Source organism: Leptosomus discolor, chromosome 3 (assembly GCF_034619465.1).
Source record: "Leptosomus discolor isolate bLepDis1 chromosome 3, bLepDis1.hap2, whole genome shotgun sequence".
Classification (NCBI taxonomy): domain Eukaryota; kingdom Metazoa; phylum Chordata; class Aves; order Leptosomiformes; family Leptosomidae; genus Leptosomus; species Leptosomus discolor.
Window position 1 is genome coordinate 85,012,152 of NC_141393.1, and position 21,320 is coordinate 85,033,471.

Consider the following 21,320-nt stretch of genomic DNA (forward strand, 5'->3'; position numbering starts at 1 on the left):
CCAGCCAGCAGCAACCATGAAGCTGGAAAATGATGGTGAGCAAATAGTTCCTGAGTTTAGAAAAGGTGTTGCCACGTCCGCAGATGATTGCTAAGAGCAGGCCGATGCTTTCCCATCAGCTCCCTACCAAAGCCCCAGCCTCAAAAGTTTCTAGTCAGACGTGAGAGGTTTTGTCACAACGACATTCCACAGCCTCGTGTCCATCTGAGGAGCTTAGAGAGATTCTCCACTCCTCCAGCAGCACGCCTGCTTGTGCACATCCCTCTGCTTCCCTCCATAAAGACAGCCACGCATCGATGCTTCGGTTTTACAGTGCTTGCTGTGTGATTGAGGAAGCTGGGGGGTGATGGGATGCACATCACCCATAGCAAGGTCAGAGAAAGTATTGCCATGTCCATGCATAATGTAAGTACACGCTGAAGTCTCATCGACCAGGGTGCTATAATGGGGGCAGAACTGCTCCCACGGTGACTCAAAGACATGCCAAACGTTTGACCGAATTGGCTATATTGAGTCTGTCCTATTATGCAACACCCCCTTCCAGCCCCACGAACTCTTAGAAACTTGGGCTCCTTCGGCTCCTGAGGTTCCCGGCCATACAATTGCCTTCCTGCCTCTTTCCTCTCTGCCTATACGTCTTTGTTTTCCTCACAAAGCAGAGTTCGCTGGATTTCCTGCACCTCCTCGCAGGCCGTTACCCTTAAAGCAACATTGCTTGGCTGCAGCGAGGATCTCTCTCAGAACCGAAGAAAACCGTAGGAAGAAGGATTGCAGCCAGCCAAGACTCTCTGCACTAAAACGGGTGGCGGGGCTCACCAGGAAAAGGTGGAAGGAAGCGCGTAGACCGTTACCTCCGAGCTCGTAAACCCTGAGCTAGTTGCTGATCTCCTCTCCACCTCTTCCTCACCCTCCCTGATCTGCTCCACCATTCCTCTGCTGCTCCTCTACCCCTCCTGCCAGCGGCTCACCCCTTCCATCTCCATCCTCCCCCCCGCCCCAGGCACTCTCCCCGGCAGCTCCTTACACCCATGCTCCTCTAACCCGCTCGCCCCTGAATTTTCACTGATACCCCCCACAGGACCCAAAGTCCCGCTTCTCTTTCGCTTTCTCATTTACTCCCTTCTCGTTTGTCCCCTACTCGCCAGGGGACCAGGTCCTCAGCCCCTCCTGGCCCTTCCTGTCCTGCCTGTGAGCCTCGGGAGCGTTTGGAATCGCCAGGCTCGGGACAGAGGGCAGCGCCTGCAGCGGGACGGCGCTCTCCTGATCAGCATGTGTGCGCAGTTTGCCCATGGGCGTACGCTTTAAGGCAGGGAGTTTTCTTCTGTGACACAGGGGCTCTGCGCCGGGCAGCAACGGCATCACCAATGAAACTGCTTCCATTCCTAGGTGGGTGAGATCTGCTTCCCCGGGGAGCGAGGGGCAGGCGGGAAGGGAGCGGGGTCTGGCGAGGAGAAGCGAGTGTGTGGGAGGTGGTGGAAAGCTGCCGGGTACAGGGGACCGAAAGCCCCCGTAGCTTTGATCCGTGCTGTGCCGGATCCAGCAATAGCACAGTGAGGATCATCCCAAAACCGAATCCCACGAACGCCAGTCTTTATCTCACTGCGGGTTTTGTTCTGCAAAAAACAGAAACATTGTGGGTTTCCGTGGGTTTGGGTTTTGGGTTTGTGTTTTTTCTCTCTCCGTCTGCTTGGGAGATTTTTAGATTTCACATGTTAGGAACAGTGAAATGACAACAGAATCCCACAGGTTTCTGTTTTAATCTCTGGAACGTGGTCTTCTCTTTCAAAAACAGAGGGAAGGGATGAAACTTGGTGATACCTAAATTCGTTTGGATTATATATATATTTGTTAAAAACTTGTGTGTAATTTTTAGTCTTTTGAATTTTTCATGAAATTTTAATTTGTCCAAGAAAACAACGCCTCCGTGAGATTTCCTGAAGCAATGAAACCTGTAATTGTAACGCTGGGCTAGCAAATACCCAGAGTACTGTTTGGGTAGGGAAAAACAGAACCGCAGGGGAAGACAGCATCCAAAAGGGTCTTTGTGTTCTGCGGCTCTCATTATGTCCTGCTAACAATTTATAAAGCTCAAAGTAAAAATCTTTCTTTCCTTTCTGAGTTAACTGCCTCATTTCTAACGTGTTGCAGGGTGTGTGTAATTATTCAGTGAGCTGTTGGGTTTCTCAAACGGAGAGATTCCTTTTTCCTTTGTGTTAAAAACCAGGTGCACTCATACAAAGGGAAAGCAGTTACACCGTTTAGGAATCATCCAGTGGATGGAAAAAAGAAAATATTTTCATGACATGGAAACGATACTTTAAGGGATTGACTTTAAATAATCTGGATAAGTTTTTAAACCCTAGTGTCATAGTGCTGTAAATACTGTGACATGACATTTTAACCGCTCAGACCGTGCGCCTGTGCTGGCTGCACGAGTAAGGGGGTGCTTATCAAAACAAAAACTCTGGTCGGGGGAACCCTCTTTGGTATTTTTCACTTGACATGGGCAGGGCAGTTTGGATTACGCTCAATACATAATTCAGAGCGCAAATAAATGTCTCTGCTTTACTGGAAAGCACTGGAGAGCTTCGGAGGCCTTTCAGATGTTTCCCCCCGATCAATGAGTAACTTCTGCGTTGTGCACCAGTTTCGTGCTGGTTGAGCACATACACAGGTTGTCACTCTGCCGGGTCTGCTGTTCCTAGCCCCTGGGCGGTTTGACCAAAGGAGTCCCTGTGGTTGGTGGCCCTTGCCCCATGCTGCGGTATAGCCGGGTCTGTGATGATGTCAGCTTTCCTGGAACACACCGATTTTGTGGATACCGTTGGCCCAGATCTGGCTGTAGAGCTCGGAATGAAGTTTTTAGATAAAGCAACAAGTCTGATTTTCCTTTGTTCCAGTTCTGGTTTCCAGTCTGCTGGACTATGGCTGCACTTCTGGAAGCTGCAACATGACGTGCCACAAAGACGCCAGGTGTGAAGTTCAGGGCGGGACAATAGGCTGCTACTGCTCCCAGGGATATACGGGAAATGGCATAAACATCTGTGAAGGTAAACTGATTTTACCTGTTCGCATTTCGGTTGCATGCTTGCCTGGAAAACTTAGCAAAGGGCGCATTAGCTCAAGGATTAGACTTTATGTCCCACCACTTTACAGTAACACGTTCTCAAAGCCAAAAACTTCTGTTTTTTCTGAGAAATTCTACAACTTACTCTCAGCCTAGTATTTTAATAAGACATACTGTGCATCTCAGTTGAGTATGACCTGTTTCCCAGCTTCCCTTCTCCGTGAGAGACGCTGATGTACCTTCTCTGACTTCAGCAATTCCCCTTGTGACTCAGGGCTTCTGAAGCCTGGCGTTGGCACGACTGCTACATTACAGCCCTCGCATCTCCTCCACATACTCTTCCCAGCAGCTGATCATGGCCAAATACCACAGCTCCTGGGCTCCTCTAGAAGACTGAGGAGGTGTGTGTGCCACAGAGCCATGCCCGCATGTGAGGCCACTGTTAATTTTTGCACTACGGCTTCTTGCAGGGGAAATATGCCAGAAATCCTGCAGAAGGTTCTGCCTCTGGATGCCGTTGTCTCCCATCCAAAGAAAAGGATATTTTCCCTGCCTTCATTTTCGAGTGGTCCTCCACTATGAATAGTACTTATTTCCACCGTGAGACACAGCTGCGCCCCGCTGCAGGCAGGCTGAAAATCGTACCATTCTTGTCAGTTTTCGGTGTCCTGAGCAGCAGTTGTGAATAGTAACCCTCTGTTTGGTCAGTTTTCGTGTTTCGTGCCTCTGGGGAAATTGAGCAGGAACAGAGGCACTTTGGTTTGGTATGAGCCCAGGTAAGCAGCCCACCTTCAGTTCAGACTTTTATAGCTCTTTGCCATGTTGTACTTGGAAATGTGCTCGTTTTAGGAAAATTTAGAATGGAAAGACCTTTCTCCTAAGACAGCTGCCTGCACTTTTATAAGCTGGAGTCCTGGTTCGGCTGGGGCAGCCCCCCAGCCCCCCGCGCCGGGCAGCCCCCCAGCAGCTCCAGCCAGCCAGGGCAGTGCCCTGGGGTAGCTCCAGGGGCAGCCCAGCCCGTCAGCAGGGGCAGGAGAAAGGGGGGAGGTTGGCTGAGGGGAGGGGGCTCCTGGGGGCTCCTGCTGGGGTTCCTCCTGCTCTGGCTCCTCCCGAGGACTGCTCTCCTGGGGGGGGTGATGGCTGGGGGTTCATCTGGGTGAGGGTAACTGGGGGGGTCTCTGGGGGGGTTGGGGGTGTTTCACTCGATCTGTTCTCACTTCCACCCCCGGGTCTGCTCTCCTGTTCCTGATCCCCCTCCCTGGCTGGTGAGGGGCTGTTGGGTGATGGAGGGACTGTTGGGGTTTAGCCCCAGGTACGGGATAAACGTGGGCAGCCGGGAGTGCTGAGACAAATACAGCTGGCTGAATAACTAATCACAGAAATCATAGCGTAACGTAGCTGGGAAGAGACCTCTGGAGGTCGGCTGGTCTGGCTCCCCCCTTGGAGGAGGTCCAGCTTAGAGAAGGTTTTCCAGGGCCTCGTCCGGCCAAGTTCCGAGTCTGCCCAGGGGTGAGGACTGCACACCGCCCTGGGCCCCTCTCCCACTCTCTGAACACCGCCGTTTTGGAAACTTTTTTTCTGATATCTAGTTATGGTTTCTCTTGTTGCAGCTTGTACCTTTTGCCTCTCATGCGCTCACTGCTGTACGTTTCTCATGATAGTTCAGCTTCATCTCCTCTATAAACCCCCCGTGACCCCCCCATTCAGTAGCTGTAGAGAGCAATGTGATTTCCCCTTTGCCTTCTCTGCTTGAGCCTGAACGCTGTTCTCTCAGGTGCTTCTTTGCATCATGTAGTCACTAAACATAGTTCCTGAATTCAGCGTTAACCTTGCCCTCAATACAGGTCAGTCATTATTTGTCTGTTGAGCTGGTCAAAAGAAAATAAGAAGAAATGGCCTTCACCACACCAGTATTGCATTTGCACTAATTCAGTTTTACTACCATAAGTGAGCTGATTGGTTTGAAAGTTAAGTGCACATTATGTTTGCAGAGTCAAGGGCCTACGTCTGTGAGTAATGCAGAGAAAGAAGAAAAGCGAGTCAATTTTTAGCAGTACTGCTGGAACAAATCAAACCAGCATTTACTTATCTACCATGATCTGGTATGCACTACATTGTCTGTACTTTTCTAGAAAGTTGTGATTATGAATCATCAATTAAATTAATGCTAAAAATACTTCTTGTTCTTCACTGACATTACTGATGGTCTTAAATCCATCCTTTATATGTGTATCCGTTGTGGTGTTATTAAAATCATTTGCATGAGGATGGATTTATCTTACCTTCCATGTTCTTTTTTCTCATATAGTATCTTTTTTTTTAGCCTTCTCTTTTGCCTGTATTTTCTTAGGGAATCTATATTCAAAATTTATAAAAACATTTATTGATCACATAAAGAAAATTTGGCACCATGAAATATGCATTCACAAATCTTGTGGCTCAATTAATTGTTCATTAAGAATTATACTAAATGTTTGGAAACTCAGTCTTTAAAATTTCCGATGTCAGTCCGGGCAAACCAGCTACTAGATGTATTTGTGGCACTTTGTGGTTAAGTGGCAACAGTTTGGAGCAAGTCTTGTGTCAGGAGACCGATGTTTTCTCTGGTAAAATACCCCGACGACCACCAAAGTCACTCACCTGCCAGCTAAGCAGCAGCGCTTGCATTGGAACTGAGGGAGACGGCGTTTCTCCAGGGCAGCGTGTCCCACGGTGGATTATTAGTTGTGCATTAGTCCTCTAACAGCGTAAACAAGTAGCCTGAGTTGTAGTCGGGTAGACTCTGAAGGGGATTAGAAATTCAAGCCAGTTTCAGCTCTTTAGGCAGCTTGTGAGAGTCGTAATTACTGTCAACACCATTGGTAAACTCACACAGAACCAACTTCTTCGTTGTGCTTGTCCTGGTAGACAGTTAAACCAGAACAGGGTTGGGGGTTTTTTGAGGGTTTGTTCTGGAACGAGCAATTCAAATTCTTTCTCCTCGTAAAACTGTTGAACAACAAAAAATGCTAGTTTTCAGGTTAGTCCTCTTGTATAGCTGGAAAACTGTCCCTTTTAATTTATGGGTACATTCTCACTGCTCTAAGAAGGTTTACATTTGTTTCTCTACTTTCACTTGCTCGTAACACCTCTTAAATACTTGTAAAAGTTATTTCTTTGCTGGCTCTGTCTGTTCAATGTGATATGCGTTTTCCCTTGAGTTTCCCGTGCTGCGAAAGGCAATAATGCCCTGTTACATTTATTTCCTAGCACTGTTATTGATGAATCGTGAATCACTGATGTCAGCCTACCTTAGGAACGGGGTTTGTTAGTTTTTACTTGGCTCCCTTTGCCAGCTGGCTAAGTGACTGCAGAGAGCTCAAGATTATTGGATTTGCTGTGTATAGATAAAGACATATAGATATGAATTTAATTTCCTGGTGTCAAAGTCATGGCTTTTAAAATAATTATCCTCTTACAATCTTTCCCACGAGATTTCAACCACTTTAAATTAGGTCATGTTTTGGACTTTCCGAAGGCATACTTTGGCCAGTCTAACACAAAGCTCATGCTCTTCATAATCACATTGTCTTCAGGAAGAGTATGTGCAGGAATGCACAGTTGGGAGAATAACTGATTGGAATTATAACTTAGATAGCAATAAATCCCTTCTCTGCAGTGTCTTCCAGAAAGCCATAAATGAGTCACCTTGTCAAGCTTTACACCTCTGAGCTACAAAATACTATCCCGTTCTTCTTACTTCTCTTGTATTTATATTCCTTGCTCTATGTGTGCCTAGATGAGAGAGAATGGCCTCTGAAAATACAACTATTTGCCTTTTCAGGCTCTGTTCCTGGGCAGATGTGTATTCTGGGTGTAATGCATGAGGCTTTAGCTTCGCATTATCATACACCTAATTGAAGTAGCACAGCTAGAGCTCTTGGCATAAAAATAAAAGTATATCCACATAACACCGATTTATAGACAAGTTCGCTTCCTCTTGTGCAAAAATGCCGTGGGTTTTTTACAGAAAAATAGCATATATTTGCACACTCATAAATCCGTTTCTTGCATAGAAGAACTGTCTGTATAAATTAGGTGTTGCTTGTAATCCCAGCTTTCTTCCAAAAGAAAATTAAAGGAAACAAACAAAACTTCGGATCCTTTAGAGAAGACTGGGGTGGAAGTAAAACTTCATAGAAGCCAATATTTTATTTTTAAAACAGAGGGGAAAAATGAGTTGGCATCGTTGATGCTTTCCTAAGCAGCTCTGCTGTTTCAATACTGGCTGCTTCTTGATTGCTGACTGCCAATTTGCTGCTTTGCTGGCACACTGCAGGAAATTAAAGTAAACAGTGTGATCACAGTATTTACTTTAACTTTGTAAAATACGGAAGGAAAATGAAGCAGTGCTGTTTGTTCCAGGAGGGCAGGCAAGCAAGCAGGAAAAGCCTGAGCACAACATCCCTCCCAGATATCCCTGCACGATATTCCCTTGTAAATGTCGCTTGCAAATCATACTGCAGAATTAATCAGTGTTACTTGTAAAATAGTCACAGCTCTTCAGAAACAGTGAGCAGGGGCTTAGGCTATCAGGGAAACTTTGTACTGAAGCAAGGCTCCGACTGCCTTTCTGAAGAGCAGTGTAGGAGGGTTTATCATTTTCCAGAGGCAAAAAATACATCAGTGCAAAGTGGTATTTTTATATCAAAATACAGAATCCCTCTTAGAACACAGGGCAGTTTGTCTAAACTCGGCTGAATCAAACTGAAAGCCTACTCAGTATCTGAACACAAACATATTTTCTTGGTTTACTGAGGGTCGTATGACCAACTCTCTGGCTCTAGCCAGCTATGAAAAGGAGCTTTCCTGTGAGACATCACCTCCTGGCTCTAAGGTGAGGTTGCTGTGTCCCACCATCAACTTCCATTGCAGTCACTGAGTTTGTTTTATCTCACTGGTGTCACCGTTGCCACTCTGCAGCACTCAACCAGTGCGTAGTTTTGAGGAAATTTTTACCTTTCAAATTAGCATGACCCTGCAAAACCATTGTGTATAATCATTTCGTGCAATCCAGAAGTGTCCTTCAATAGAAAATTATCTAATCCAAACGCTAGCTCGCCAGAGAAGAATTCTTTTGTTGTTGTTACCAGCAGACATACATCACTGGATGTCACTTCTGTGTTTACCAAATACTCTGAAATCACTGATATGGAAGATCCAATCCACACACTTCCTACATTCATTTCACTGCTATCAGTTACCGCAAGCTATAAAAAGGCAAATTGCAGCTGCTCTCGCACAGCACAGCAGGGGAACGATACGCCTTGGCCAAACACAAATAACAGCGCTCAACGCAGTGGGTGACAGCTTGGAAACCTGGGGATGCGCTACGCGGGAGCCCCAAGCAGACCACCCGTTCCCAGCCCTTTTGACATGCTCCTCATAGCCTCTGGGCTCATCTCTCTCCCTTCCCTACCCTTTCTCCTTTTCCCCCCTCCTGTGTCTCTGCTGCTTTGCCTCCAAATTCTGCTGGGTATTTTACATGGTTTCAGGGTGGAGAGTGGTAAAACCAGAGCATGGGCTGTGTGAAAGGGCAGAAGTAATCTTTGAATTAGGAATTCCTGCTTCGGGTTTAGGTGTCTGGCTTTTCGGTGGTCCCAAGAAGCGTTTGGAGGCACCATCCTGTTTGTTTGCACATGTAGGTATTCTGTTTAATTAAGACCAGGCCTTCAGGGATCCTCTCCAGGGGACAGAAAGTTTTCTTCCCTTCCGTGTCTTCATCGGCCATAACGGGGCTGAACGGTTTTCACCTTTTCTTGAAGTGCAGAGGTGGGCTGCGGAGCTGAGCGATGTCACCCCGCTGAGGTATCTGCATCCCATGGTCCGGATTAAACCTGTAGGCAGATCATGGGGTTGGAAAGCCTGGACAAATTAGCCAGGAAGATTCGATATTCTGGTGCACAGCAGTCCACCTGCCTGGGAATGCGTGGCTGTTACTGCGCAGGACAACACAGCAGGTTCCTGGCCATTTGGGGTCCTCCAGCTCTGTGTGTGGCTCTTGCCTTTTCATGTGCGAGGTGTTACACTTTTCTGTGAGTTTGGGAAGGGTTCGATGGCGGTGATGTATGCGGAGTGCTGAGGACCAACCGGCTGTTGCATGGTTGCCGTCCAGTCGCCAAGGATGGAGCTATGTTTTATGTTCCTGAAAACAGCCGTACCCTTGGCTGACATGGGTAGTCAAAACGGGTTTTGTGGAGCTGACTTGAATTTTTATAATGGGAATTGCTTATTGTAACTAGCTACCACTGAAAGTGTGTTTTAGCTGAAGTTTTTAAGATAGATCGGGAATTTGGAAGGGGAGAGCGTGTCACAGCAGTGCCTGGTGACGCACGAGGACGTTGGTCAGACGGAGAGCAGCACGGGATGGTTGAGGTAACAACGCGATCCTGCCCGGTAAAGCACGGTGGAGGCTGTCCTGCTCCCGTTGTCTTACCCCTGTAAATGGGCGAGTCCACAGAATTTTGACTCAAAGCACTTCATGCATTCACAGTGCCCAATGCAGCTTTCTCACTCGTGTGAAAAATTCCCTCCCGGTTTCTCACTTGAATGAGATGGACAGAAATCTTCAGAGGGTTGGCTCTCCTTCCCGCTGCCAGAAAACACAGTTTGCCTGGGCCGGTGGTACAGCCCACTATAACCATTTGTAAGACTGACCCTGACTTTAATAAGCCCTGGACCAAGCCCGTGATAGACTCATTACATTCACAGATTTGGGCCAGAAAGAAAAAAGGGGCAGCTCTCTCCTTTTTTTTTTTTTTTTCCCTGTGGTTTTTGCTTACATTTTCTTGAAACGGTGCTTTGAGCATGACGAAAATACAGTAATGTGTTCTTTGAATGGGCCAGGAAGAAACAAAACTACTTCTTGTTGAATCTTTAAGCGTATCCAGTCTCTCTTTTAGTTTAGTCCTGTTCACATCTGAACAGAGTTTTAAAAATGTGTGTAGATGATGTGGTAGCGAAGAGTTACTTGTCTCTCTCAAAAAGTACTCGAACTTTCAAGCTGATCAGCTGCACATGGATGGTTTCTTACTTGTTTAACTCAATAAGTGTTTTAACCCCTGCCAAATAATGCTGATTTCCTTTCTTGAGAAAATACTGTTTTCATCCTGCTCTACGGTACTAATAAGCAATCAACGTGTTACATCTTTAGAGGATGAGGGAAAATTCATTTAAGGAGCTTTAAGCTTTAAACATATTACCTCAGAGTCCACTTACTTTGTGTCTGCCAGAGATAGGGTTCACATCCCATGTCTCTAGCACCTGCAGTGGTCCCCGAAGGTCCAACAGTAACAATGCATTCTTCCCACTTGCTGGCCTGAAGCAGAAGGATGGAAGATATCCCAGAACACGTGTACTCGTACGTGTGTATTACATGTACACAACTTTGTACGCAAGGACCTGTGTATAAGCAGGTATGTGAATAAAAAGCAACTTTTCCTGTGAAAAAATTGTAAAACAATCTCAACACTGTCAGTTTTACCCACTCTGTGGTTGTACAGTTGAAATGGGCTTTTCATAAGGATAGGCTGGGATTTACCGGGCAGAAATCGCTTCCATAAATTCCACTTCCTTGGGACCTCTCTGGTACCCAGGTTTGCAGACAGTAGAGCCTGCTGCGGCTGTCGGACCCTGCGGCTGCCGTGGGGGCTGTGAAGCTGGTGTTACCCACACAGGGAGGAAAGAATCATAGGGAATTACACACACAAGAGATGATGATGTCATTTCTGCGCAGCTCCATTGACTTACGTGTGATATCCCACCGATCTGGCGTACTCATTCCACTTCTGTCTCTGTTCAATAACTCACAGAGTTCAATAGTAGAGAAGTGTCTCTTTGGGTTTGTTTTTGCTTTTTTGTTGTTGGTTTGTTTGTTTTCCTCTTCTGGGATAAACTGGCCAGGAGTGAAGTTGCCTGTAACCTCATTTGAAATGTGTAATTTGTCGAGGATGATATGCTGGTGCACAAGTTCTCTGTGTATGACTGTGGAAAAACGGGCGGCTGAGCTGTTGGCAGTCAGCATGTCAAACCCCGCTCAGCCCTGTGCGCACGACAGAGTTGAAGGAGGTAATTGACACTTTGGGCCTCTCTTTGCCAAAGAAAGAGATAATGACGCTCTCCTCCACGGAGATTAGAATCTAACCAAACATTGTGCTCTAAATGCAGAGCACAAAGCCAGGTGATGTTTGTGAAAATGCTGCTGGGCTGCGGGAGGAGGAGGGGGCTGAAGGACTGCAGTTTTGCGCTGGGTATTTTTTAGGTACACAGATTTAATTTAGAGATTATGGCTTGAAAATGAAATTTACAGTATGTGTGTTTTTCGGCGATAAGAAATTGATTTTGTGACCTTGGTACACACTAATTGAAATATCTGGCGCTGTGTTTTGCTGAGGTTAAGGGAAGCCATCTAGGCCTGGAACCGCATTCTTCTGTCACCTTGAACCACGCCGTTAATCACCGCCGCGGTCGCCGGCAGGAAGGAAGCCGCTGTTCTGCGGCGGTGCGAGGAAGCTGGATAATCTCTGCTCATTGTCTCCTGGGCAGGTTGTCGTGGGATTACTCTGGGCTAAGTTTAAGGGACCCACGATAACGTCAAAATGGAGGCTTCTGGTGGAATTGGGCTGCGGCGAGCGGGCAGGGCAGGGGCGCGGGGCTCTCCTCGGCCTGCCGGCGTAGGGCTGAGCCAGCGCCGTCCGGGGCGCGTGGCCGCTGTGCCGGGAGGTGACACCGGGAAAAGGCGCTCTGGTTGGACCGCCGTCCCTGGGCGTCCTCCCTCTTGAAGGGCCAGAGCAGCCCTGGGGAGCCGCAGCTGTGCCCCGAGGGACTCCACTGGGGGGGGGGGGGTGTGCTGGTTTAGTGCCCCTGCTTCCTTCAACTGGGCTTCTGTCTTAGCTGAGACTTGTACAGCTGCGAGAGCCTGAAGTGGTCTGTAAACTGCTGTGGTGGCGTGTCCCGTTAGTTTGCTTATTACTTAATGTTACGCGTTTGTTGGGTTGGCACAGGATCTTGTCTTTCAAAGGGGAAAATGAAAGCTCCTGAAAAGCCCTGACAATAAGCGGTTGTTTGTTTGAAAACAGTCGAGCCCAATCTTTGTTTATGTTAGTAGGCTTCGTGTAATGGTGTTGCAATAAAGAAAGATAGCTCTTCAGGATATGCGTTGGCTTTTATGTTCTGTTTGTGATGAAAGCTGTGCACCTAGGCGGCAATCTACATCAGTTATAGGGAGGGGGACCATGAGCGTAGATGGTGACTTGCACATTTATACATTTAATATTTATTTGAGGCAAAGCGTCTGAATCGCGGTTTTAAAGAGCGTGAAATGAGGCTGAGGTATTGCAGTTTTCACTCCCAGAAGTTTACCAGAGGAAAACTGAGAGAAAAGCTGAATCCGCCCTGCACCGGGAGAGCACTGCTCTCGTCGGCGCAGGGCAGCTGCGGCTCCGCTCCCACCACCGCTGCCCTTTCTTCTCACGCTCAGTCCCAGCCTGGGAGAGAGTCCAGGGACCCTCACTGCCCTCCTAACGTTGTCATGGGTTTTGGGCGTCCCCGGTGTTCCAAGGGGCCGAGGGCGGCGCAGCCCTGACTCACAGAGTGCCACGGCGGGCAGGGAGTTATTGCAGCAGCCGTCTCTGCGTCACGTGAAGGTCTTCATCGCTGATCTCTGCAACATCAGAGGCCCTAAAAAAAACCACCAGAGAAACTCTTCAGGATGTTGGCATGAACCGAAAGAGGAGTTCAGCTAAGCTCTGTGGGCCTAAACAAGAGCTCTGAGCCTTGCCTTGTTTCTTTGTGGTGATGGGAAAGGAGTAGGTGGAAAATTGTATTACAGTGGAGGCATTGCCTTACTTCTTGCCTTGGGTAAATCATTTTGGTGGGTAACATTAATCCTGAGGAAGCTCTGCCTTTTCAAAATCAGCCTGTAGGTTCAGGAGGGAGATCAGGGGATGCTGGAGATACTCAGATGAACAGGTTTAGGCCCTTTGTACCTATCCAAAACATTTCCTTATTTAGAGCTGGGATGAAGCATGCATCAAATCACAAATATGACCCACTGTGCAGTGTAAAAATATCAATATTTCTGGCCCATTGTGTCAGGGATATCTGGTGCACACGGAATTTCATCTCCTTAACTACCACAGAGAAAATGGGAAAGGCAAATAGCCTTCCAAAGCGTATTGACTCGAAAGCAGAGATGAGAAGTTTCTAAAACTTAACGCAGCTTTTCATCTGGGCCGATCAAAATAGGAACTGTACAGGGTAGCAGCTGCAAGCGATGCAGAGCTGTGATTTGGCTCCTTCTTCCTTCGGGTTGTCGTGCAAATCTTGGTACGCTGATTCCACAAAGCTTTCCTGATGCTTGGCTCTGTGGTTAAAATCTAGGAAATTCTCAATAAAGCTGCCTTTAGGAGATGAGGTCACTCCAGGGGTGCGTCCTACAGCATCACTGCTCTCAGAGGAGAAGCTAGATAGTCAGTCCAGGCTGTGTCGGGACACGGGGGTGAGCTGCAGAAGTGCTGAGCCCTGTTTCTGTTGTTTTGCACATGAGGTCTGAGGCTTAGAGGGATGTCAAAGGAGAGGCTGGGATAATATTTACACAGCTGTGAGCCGCAAAGAAGAGAACAGTTAACTGAGCTTTTTTGTACATCTTGAATAAACAGGTAGTATGCTAATGCTTCTTGTCGGAGGGGAGGGTGTGCTAGGAGGCCTCTGGGCTGTATTGTCTCTTCTCTAAGCTATTGCAGCTTTTATTAGCTGTAAAGTGCTCTTGAATTATGACTCAAGTTTTGGCCCTAGACTGGAGAACGTTCAGAAGACTTTTAACCTGACAACGGCACGAGGACTGCCGCGCAGACAGCACCGTTGGAGTTTGAGCTTGCCGTTCAGACAAGCAAGGGGTCGGTGCTGCGACGTGGACGGCTGCATTCGAGTGCCCCCCAGAAACCCCCGTGCGGGGCGGCTGCTGCTTTCGCCGGCAGCGTGGGGAAGGCAGCGTCTCGGGGTCCCTGCTGCCTCTGGCCTTGCTGCCGCGAGCGATGGCAGGAGCGCGCCGGAGCGCAGTATCTTACCCCACTGTCCTGCAGAAGGGGCGATGCTGACGGCCGCCCTCCGGCAGGGGCGGGGGGTGACTCGCGATTGACTCCCGCGAGCCACGAGGGCTGTAGGACACAAAGCCACAGCTAGGGGTGGATTTTCCAAAGAAATATGTGTTGAGCACTTTTGAACTGTCTGGCTCTACCTTAGGTGCCTAAAGGAGGACGGGGTTGTTTCAAAAGAATAAGCCCAGTTGTGGGTGTTGAGCAATTGAAAATCTGCTCCTGAAGTGCTTTTCCCCCCCCCTTATTATCTGTTGGCAGTTTGGACTTTTGATTGATTTATTCCTTTATTTTTAACTGCAAAGACCCTTTAATTAGGGAGGGGAACTATGTGAATGAGCTGGAGCTGCTGGTGGTAGCAGATCCTTGCCGTCGGAGATTCGGTAATTAAATAAGTAGATAATATCCTCCTTATTGAAAAGATTTAGAAAATCATAAGGACTTTGCATTATTACAGTGTTTAACATCCGCAAATGGAGGGGAAAAAAAAACCCATAATGGCAGTTTTCATTAGCTGCAATGCATGTGGAGGGCTCTCTTTCTTTCTTTGAACAGCCAAACACTAAACAATTCCTAAATCCCTCCTTGTTACTTATGTTTTCTTCTTGGTGGTTAAAAACCCCCTAAAGCAGAAATTGAAGACTTGCTATTAAAATACTTGCTGACAGCTCCATTCAAAACATCCTTTCACATACTGCTATCACCTCATGATTCATCTGCTATTCTGATAGAGTTGCTTTAACAACAAGTACCTTCCTTCTTGGTTAGGGCCCATCTCTTTTCATTGGAAAATTCTTCCTTTAGGCACTTTATTGAATCTCTGCTGGAAACAAGTCTTCCTCTGGTGTGGTACTCCTTGGGTTGCAGAGCACGGGTAACCCCTAAAAAAGCGCGATAACGGGCTCTTTGGGGATGAAAAATGGGAGGCGGTGACAGCACGAGAACGAAGCCCTAGCCTTTTTCACCTCCTCACCTGGAGTGTGGGGGTGCAACCACCCGGTGCGATCAGCATGAGAAGCCAGGGTTTCTGGCTGGGCGTAGAGACCCCCATCCCTCCGTGCCCACTTCTCACCAGCTCGGCCAGGGCTTCGCCTGGGGTAAAGCAGCACAGCTCTGGCGATTGCTGCAGCGTTAGGTGGCTCCCACCAAAGACCAAACCCAGGAACGTCCCGGGGATGAAGTGGTCCCCGGTGGAGCAGGGTGAATTTCACTCTTGAAGCTTGAAGTTAGAATTATTTACGGTCACTTTAACAGGACAACAGCTGCTCTTTACCTAGAGATGAGCCAACAGCACTGAGAGAATTTGGATCTGAATTGCAGATGGATGGATTTCAATTTGATTCAAGTAGCTGGACTGCACGGTTCTATACTGTAAGCTCTCAAAGTCAGAGCTTGAGAGAAAAATCATTAATTTGGAAGCTGATACTCTGAAAGACTTTTATGAAGCAATATATTTTCATAGCAGACACAGATCAATTTAAAAGTAGTAATCAAGGGCCATGTGCTACGTGTTCACAGACAGAAAATGTAGAGAATCCAGCCAGAGCCAGACACTTAACATTCAGAGCATTCAGACTAGCGCTGAGGATATTGCTTCTATGGAAAATAGTATGGTTCAGAATTAAAGTACTGGGAATTTGTGAGATAATCACAATGCTGTGCAGATACGAAGATGCTGCCAGACTGCGGCCAGAAACAAGCTCAACATAACTTTTCTAGGCAAATTTGGGTTTAACTTCTGTACGAACTTTGGTGGAAGGAAAAGCCTCTGCAAATATGCCAAGAAAAGTTCTGTTCAATTCTTGAGACAAAAATCATAATAGAATAGAACCCACTGAAATGACTTTTTATCACCTTTGAAAGGCATTCTCTAAACTCAGAGTAACTACACCAGTTTTCATCAAATGAGGTTCAGGCCCAGCAATTTTTCCCTTGCCAGTCATAACCATTTTATGAGATGTAGCATTCCCTTAAAAGCAAAGCATCCACACGCTACTGTGTTATGTCATGCCCATAATAGCATTGTACAAAACCAAAATCTATATTTACTTGGATACAACTGAACTCCTCCTGGAAATTCTTAACCTTGCTCCCTTAGTAGTCTCTTTGGGGATACTTATATGAAAAAATAGAGGCCACGGGCAGTGATAGATATTTCCTGAGGCTGCTTCGTTTCATCTCTTACGGCGTTTCATCACCGCCAGACTCTGCTCTGTGCCACGCTGTGTCTGAAAGCAGACCCTCGAGCAGCCAGGGTTTGTGCTTGGAGCCAGACGTGGGTTTTACTCCTCCGCTGAAGTCATCCTCTGTCACCTCTTGAAGCAACCTGAAGGCACCTCCCGTGCATTGTGCCCTCTCAGGCTGGGCTTTCTGTATCAGTCTTTACGAGCAAGGCAGGTTGGTAGGGAAGCAGGGAGGAATGAGACCTTTATTAGGTGGCTTTGTTTTAGCTGACGTGTTAAGGTTTTCTGACATTGAAGTGTCATCGTCCTCCCTGCCTTTTGAACTCAGTTGTCTGCCACTAAATTTAAAAAAAAAAAAAAAGTTGTTTTAAAATGTGAGTTTTGTGTAAATAACCTGATGTGAAAAGTTACTCTGCAAGCTCCCATAGACTGAAGAACCCACACAGAAGGGTAACTTTACTTTGGACTGAGCCATGAAAATAATTTGACCTTGAGCTTGCATTTCCTCAGCCACCAAAGTCAAGCAAACTCAAGACAAAAAGCGGTGGGAAGCCAGGTCTCGGCAGTGACAGGTCTGGTGGAATGTTTTGTTTGCTGCAAGTTTTCAGAAGTGTTTTTACGTGAGAGGTTCCTACCTATTTTGTTTGGCTTCGGTTTTAGCAATATGTTGTCTTAAGAGGCAGAACTTTATTTGCACTGAGGAGTCTGGTTAGACCTATGGCCTGTTTAGATTACTCCTTGGGCTATAAAGCAGTAGGGAAAGATTCTTTACCGTTACACACAACATATAGACCATATTGCCTATGTACATTTAAAAGGCATTTAAAAGATCTGAATTCCTTTAATCTATATAAAAGGTCGAAAATTTTAATTCACAAGATTTAGATCCCTATCAAATTAATCAAACAAATGTGCTGTATAAATGGACAAGAAATAAATGAAAATATGCTATACTTAAGCACTCTGCACATAGTTTCACTAAAATAGATTAGGATAATGGAATACTTTGACAGGTTTTTCCATAGCACACAGAGCATAGTGCTTGGGAAAAAAAAAAAATATTTTTTTTTTTTTTAATTCTGTAGTGTGGGATCTATTAAGCAGCTGCTGCAAATAGCTAGAGACTTTATTTTTGTTTTTACATCTCTAAGCAGATGCTGTTGGGGGGTGGTGAGTTGGTCGTGGAGAGTGAAATTCCTGCAAGAGCTTATTACCTGTGTGTCGGTTTTCACTACTTCTGTTCTCTTCGTGTTAATAGTTTAAGTAAACAAGGTATACAAAGAAAATGGTGGGATTTTTACCACTGATTTCTCTTCAGAAAAGTGGTATAATACAGTGATGTGAAGACACCTGACTTTGTGTTACATTGCTGTATGCTACTCTATAGCATGCACCCAGACAAAATCTCAGAAAATCCCAAACATTGACGTTTATTGAGACTAGAAAATGAGTGTGAAACCTTTTCTGGGATCTTTCGGGGAAATGTTATAATTGATAATTATCTCCTGGATGGTTTTGTTGTTATTTCTCTGCTCCAGCCTTTGACAGACCAGATGTAAACTGCTTCTGGCTGGTCTGTCAGTGGGCTCCTGGTATTATCAGCTGGGACATAAAACCCTCCCTCACGCACTCGTGTGGGTAAATCTGGTCACTGACTCTTCCCTTCCCACCCTCTCTGCTTTCCCTCTCTATAATATCTCTGTCCTGATTGGTGTTAACGACATCTAGTAATTTAGTCTCATCTGTGAATTTAATTCTAAGGCTGTTTATCTCTTTTTCCAGAGCATTAATAAATATGTAAAATAAAACTGGGCCTAACACCAAGTCCTGTGGCAACCCAACTGGATACCTCTTCGCAGCTCAGCGCAGTGCTGTTTGTCATGACTCATTATCCTTTGTTTACATTCCTTCAGCCAGTTTTCTATCCACATGACAGCACTCTTACCCAAGACATTACAAATTATTTTTCTAATAAGGTTTTGTGAGCCACTGTATCAAATGCTATGCCGCAGCCCAGATATATTGCAGCCACTCCGTTCCTTCCATACGCTAACCCAGAAAAATGGTGAAGGAGCAATTACATTTGTCTGGCATGATCTGTTCTTTGAAATGCAAACTATTTATTGGTCATGGTTCCCCTGTTGTTCCAGATGATTTTTACGCTCATAATATTTATTCCATTATTTTAGACGCGATTGAGAGCAATCCCATCAAAAGATAACTGCCGGTTTGCTCTCCCTCTCCTCCCCTTTTTTTTGGAAGACTTTCAGCAGTTGCTGAGATCCACACCCAGGGTCTGAAGAGGCAGTGGGCCCCAAACCCTTCAGCAACGGGGCGTCACAGGCGAGGAGCACGGCCAGGGCACGAGGAGCGGCGGGGAGAGGGGGCTGGCTGTGATGGGGGCAGCGCAGTCAGCGAGAAGGGCAGACAGGCACGGCGTGGCTGTCAGGAGGGGGAGGAGGGCTGCCCTGACGGTCAGAACAGAAGAAAGGAGCAGGGGAGGTCAACGAGAGCGTGGAAACTGGGAGTCGATTCGACAGGGGACTCTTGGAGCTGTCAGGTCTCGGGGACGATCCCCAAGCTGTCATTCATCCAGTGGTCGCGTCTGGTGCTGTTCAAACCAGGAGCCATGTCCTGCTCTTGCGTAGCCATCCTTGTGCTGCTGCGTGCGTCACGTGCCACTTGGGGCTTTGGAAAACTGTGTAAAAAACAACCCAGTTTCCCTGTATGAATTCAGATGTAGGCATCGTGTTTGCGCGCTGTGCGGTTCGAATCTCTAGCCCACCTCTTCTCATGCCGTCTGGGCCGTGCGGATTGTTTGGGACAAGAGCTTTTGCTCTTGTAACCCCATGGTTGGGGCCTGTCCCTTACTCAAAATGGAAACACAGGGACAGACCTCGCGCTGGCTTTACCGGGAGCTATTCCTGCCTGAGAACAGCAGGATCACACCAAGGATCAAATCCTCTTTGCGGAGGGATTACATTTCCTGCCAAATGTGTGACAGGGCTCAGTTTCAAGCACATACAGAACAAATCGGTGACAAGACCGACATTTAGCAGTGGCTTAGTATCCAGGCCTGTCATGGGAGACAGCTCTCAGCATCTGATCTAGCACGATCTTCTGGGTAATGTCTGCATGACCTTGGGATCCAGCTCTCAAGTAATCCATAGGGATGGTGTCTAATGGAGTTTTAGTACTGATTTATGTATTCGGCACAAGTGTGGATTCGTACGGTTAAATTATATTGGGAGGTGACCCCTGAGAAGCCACTTCTAAAGAAACTAGTTTTCCTTTCTGCCAGCTCTTGTTGCTGCTCTGCAAATCTTCACTGTCGTCTTTGAGTCGCTTCCACACGCTTATCTTTGGACTTTAAAACTTACTCATCAAAGAGATCACAGGTTTCATTTTGTATATCACAAAGGATTATCCTCTGAAAACAATGCTACTGAAAATACGTGATGGCTGACTGGTAAGGAAAGTGTGGACACTTCGTACATGCTGCAAAAATTTCAGTCCAGCTCCTGGGAAAAACAAAAGAAAACAAAAGAAAACAAAGCAAAAAAAAAAAAAACAAAAAAACCCCACACAACAAAAACTTGCTCAAGAGATTCCTGTTTTTCGCGGAGCTGAGTGCCTGCGCTGGGAGCTCCCAAAAGCCAGGCTTCCTGCGCTGGGGACAATCAGGGAGGCAGATGCTGTCACTTCCACCCTGGAAACTAGCTGCTAATGTGGTTAATGCCCTGCTCAGCCTACTCGCTTAGGAAAGTGTGGGTAGTGGTGTAATGAGATTTTTCCTTGTACAACTGTGCAAAAACAAAAGGAGAAAGGAAAAAAAAAAAAAAAAAAAAAAAAAGGAAAAAATTATAAGGAAGTTTTAAACCAGATAGGACAGCCTGAAAGAGTTTGCATCACCTTCCTTCTCTGGAATTAAAGCATGTTTTAAACAGACTAACTTGGGGTATGTCAGCGTGGCTATATGATCCCAGGATCCAGCCCGTACTTCAAGATTGCACCGATTGGAGTAATGCTCTCATGAATAAAATAATGCAGGATAAAGTGTTGTTTATGATTTCTTTTCTCAGCAGATTAGCTATGTACATCTTGTAACACAGGCTGGCTCTGTGGAATTTCAAGCACGGCAGGAGACCTGTTAGAAAATGAATTACATTTCCCAGCCAAAGCAATATCAGAAGTGTCCCAGAGTCTACACTATCTTAATGTTGATTTAAAATCATATATTCATATTACCTTTTTATGTCTAGTAAAGCAACGTGATGGAGCCTTTCTTTTGCCAAAGTTGTATTATCCCATTTCTCTGAGTTAGGTAAACTGTAATGTGTCTGCTTTACAGATGGGTAAACTTAGCATAAAGAGAGGGAAGCCATTGTTTTTGGTGAAGAATGCCTGAATGAGAGCACTTCCATCTATATTGGCCATCCATAGTGGCAGTGGCTCTGAAAATGAGCCTCTTTCCATTCATTTATGTGACAGATTATTTTACTTTAAGCAGTTCTTGGATAAAATACGTTAGGCATCCCCAGGGCAGGAACTCGAAATCAAGACTCCCGCATGGAGCCTGGCTGGAGAGATGTGCTCGTGGGCTCGGGGTGATGGAATTGCCTTCGCCGGCCGGAGCAGCTTCGGTGGGAGGGATGGGGTGGGTTTCTGCTCCGGTACTGGCTGCGGCTGGGTGATGAGGGTGCTTTTCAGGACCAGGGGAGAGCGGGTTTGTTGAGGGCTGCCTCTGAACTCCTGCGTGCTCAAACACGGCTTAGGAAGAGGACGTGGCCGCTATCTCCTGCCCTTTCTCCTGTTCTTCTTCCTCTGTTTGGAAAAGGGACTGCGGCTGCGCTGAGCGTGGCGCAGGTTCCCGTCGGGGCGTTGGGCGTGGTGCGTTTGTAGGACTCGGTCCCCTTGGCCGAGAGTTCCCAGTGGAAT

The 21,320-nt window shown here is 46.7% G+C and overlaps 1 protein-coding gene across 1 annotated transcript in view; it reads left to right on the forward strand.

Annotated features, from left to right (window-relative positions):
* Positions 1-1,364: 1,364 nt before the first annotated feature.
* The window catches only part of ADGRL4 (adhesion G protein-coupled receptor L4), a 70,847-nt gene continuing 50,891 nt past the window's right edge, over positions 1,365-21,320 (forward strand). The window contains exons 1-2 of the mRNA XM_086462910.1: positions 1,365-1,386; positions 2,901-3,050. Coding sequence (XP_086319036.1) covers positions 1,365-1,386; positions 2,901-3,050 — 172 coding nt within the window. The remainder of the gene's footprint in view (positions 1,387-2,900; positions 3,051-21,320) is intronic.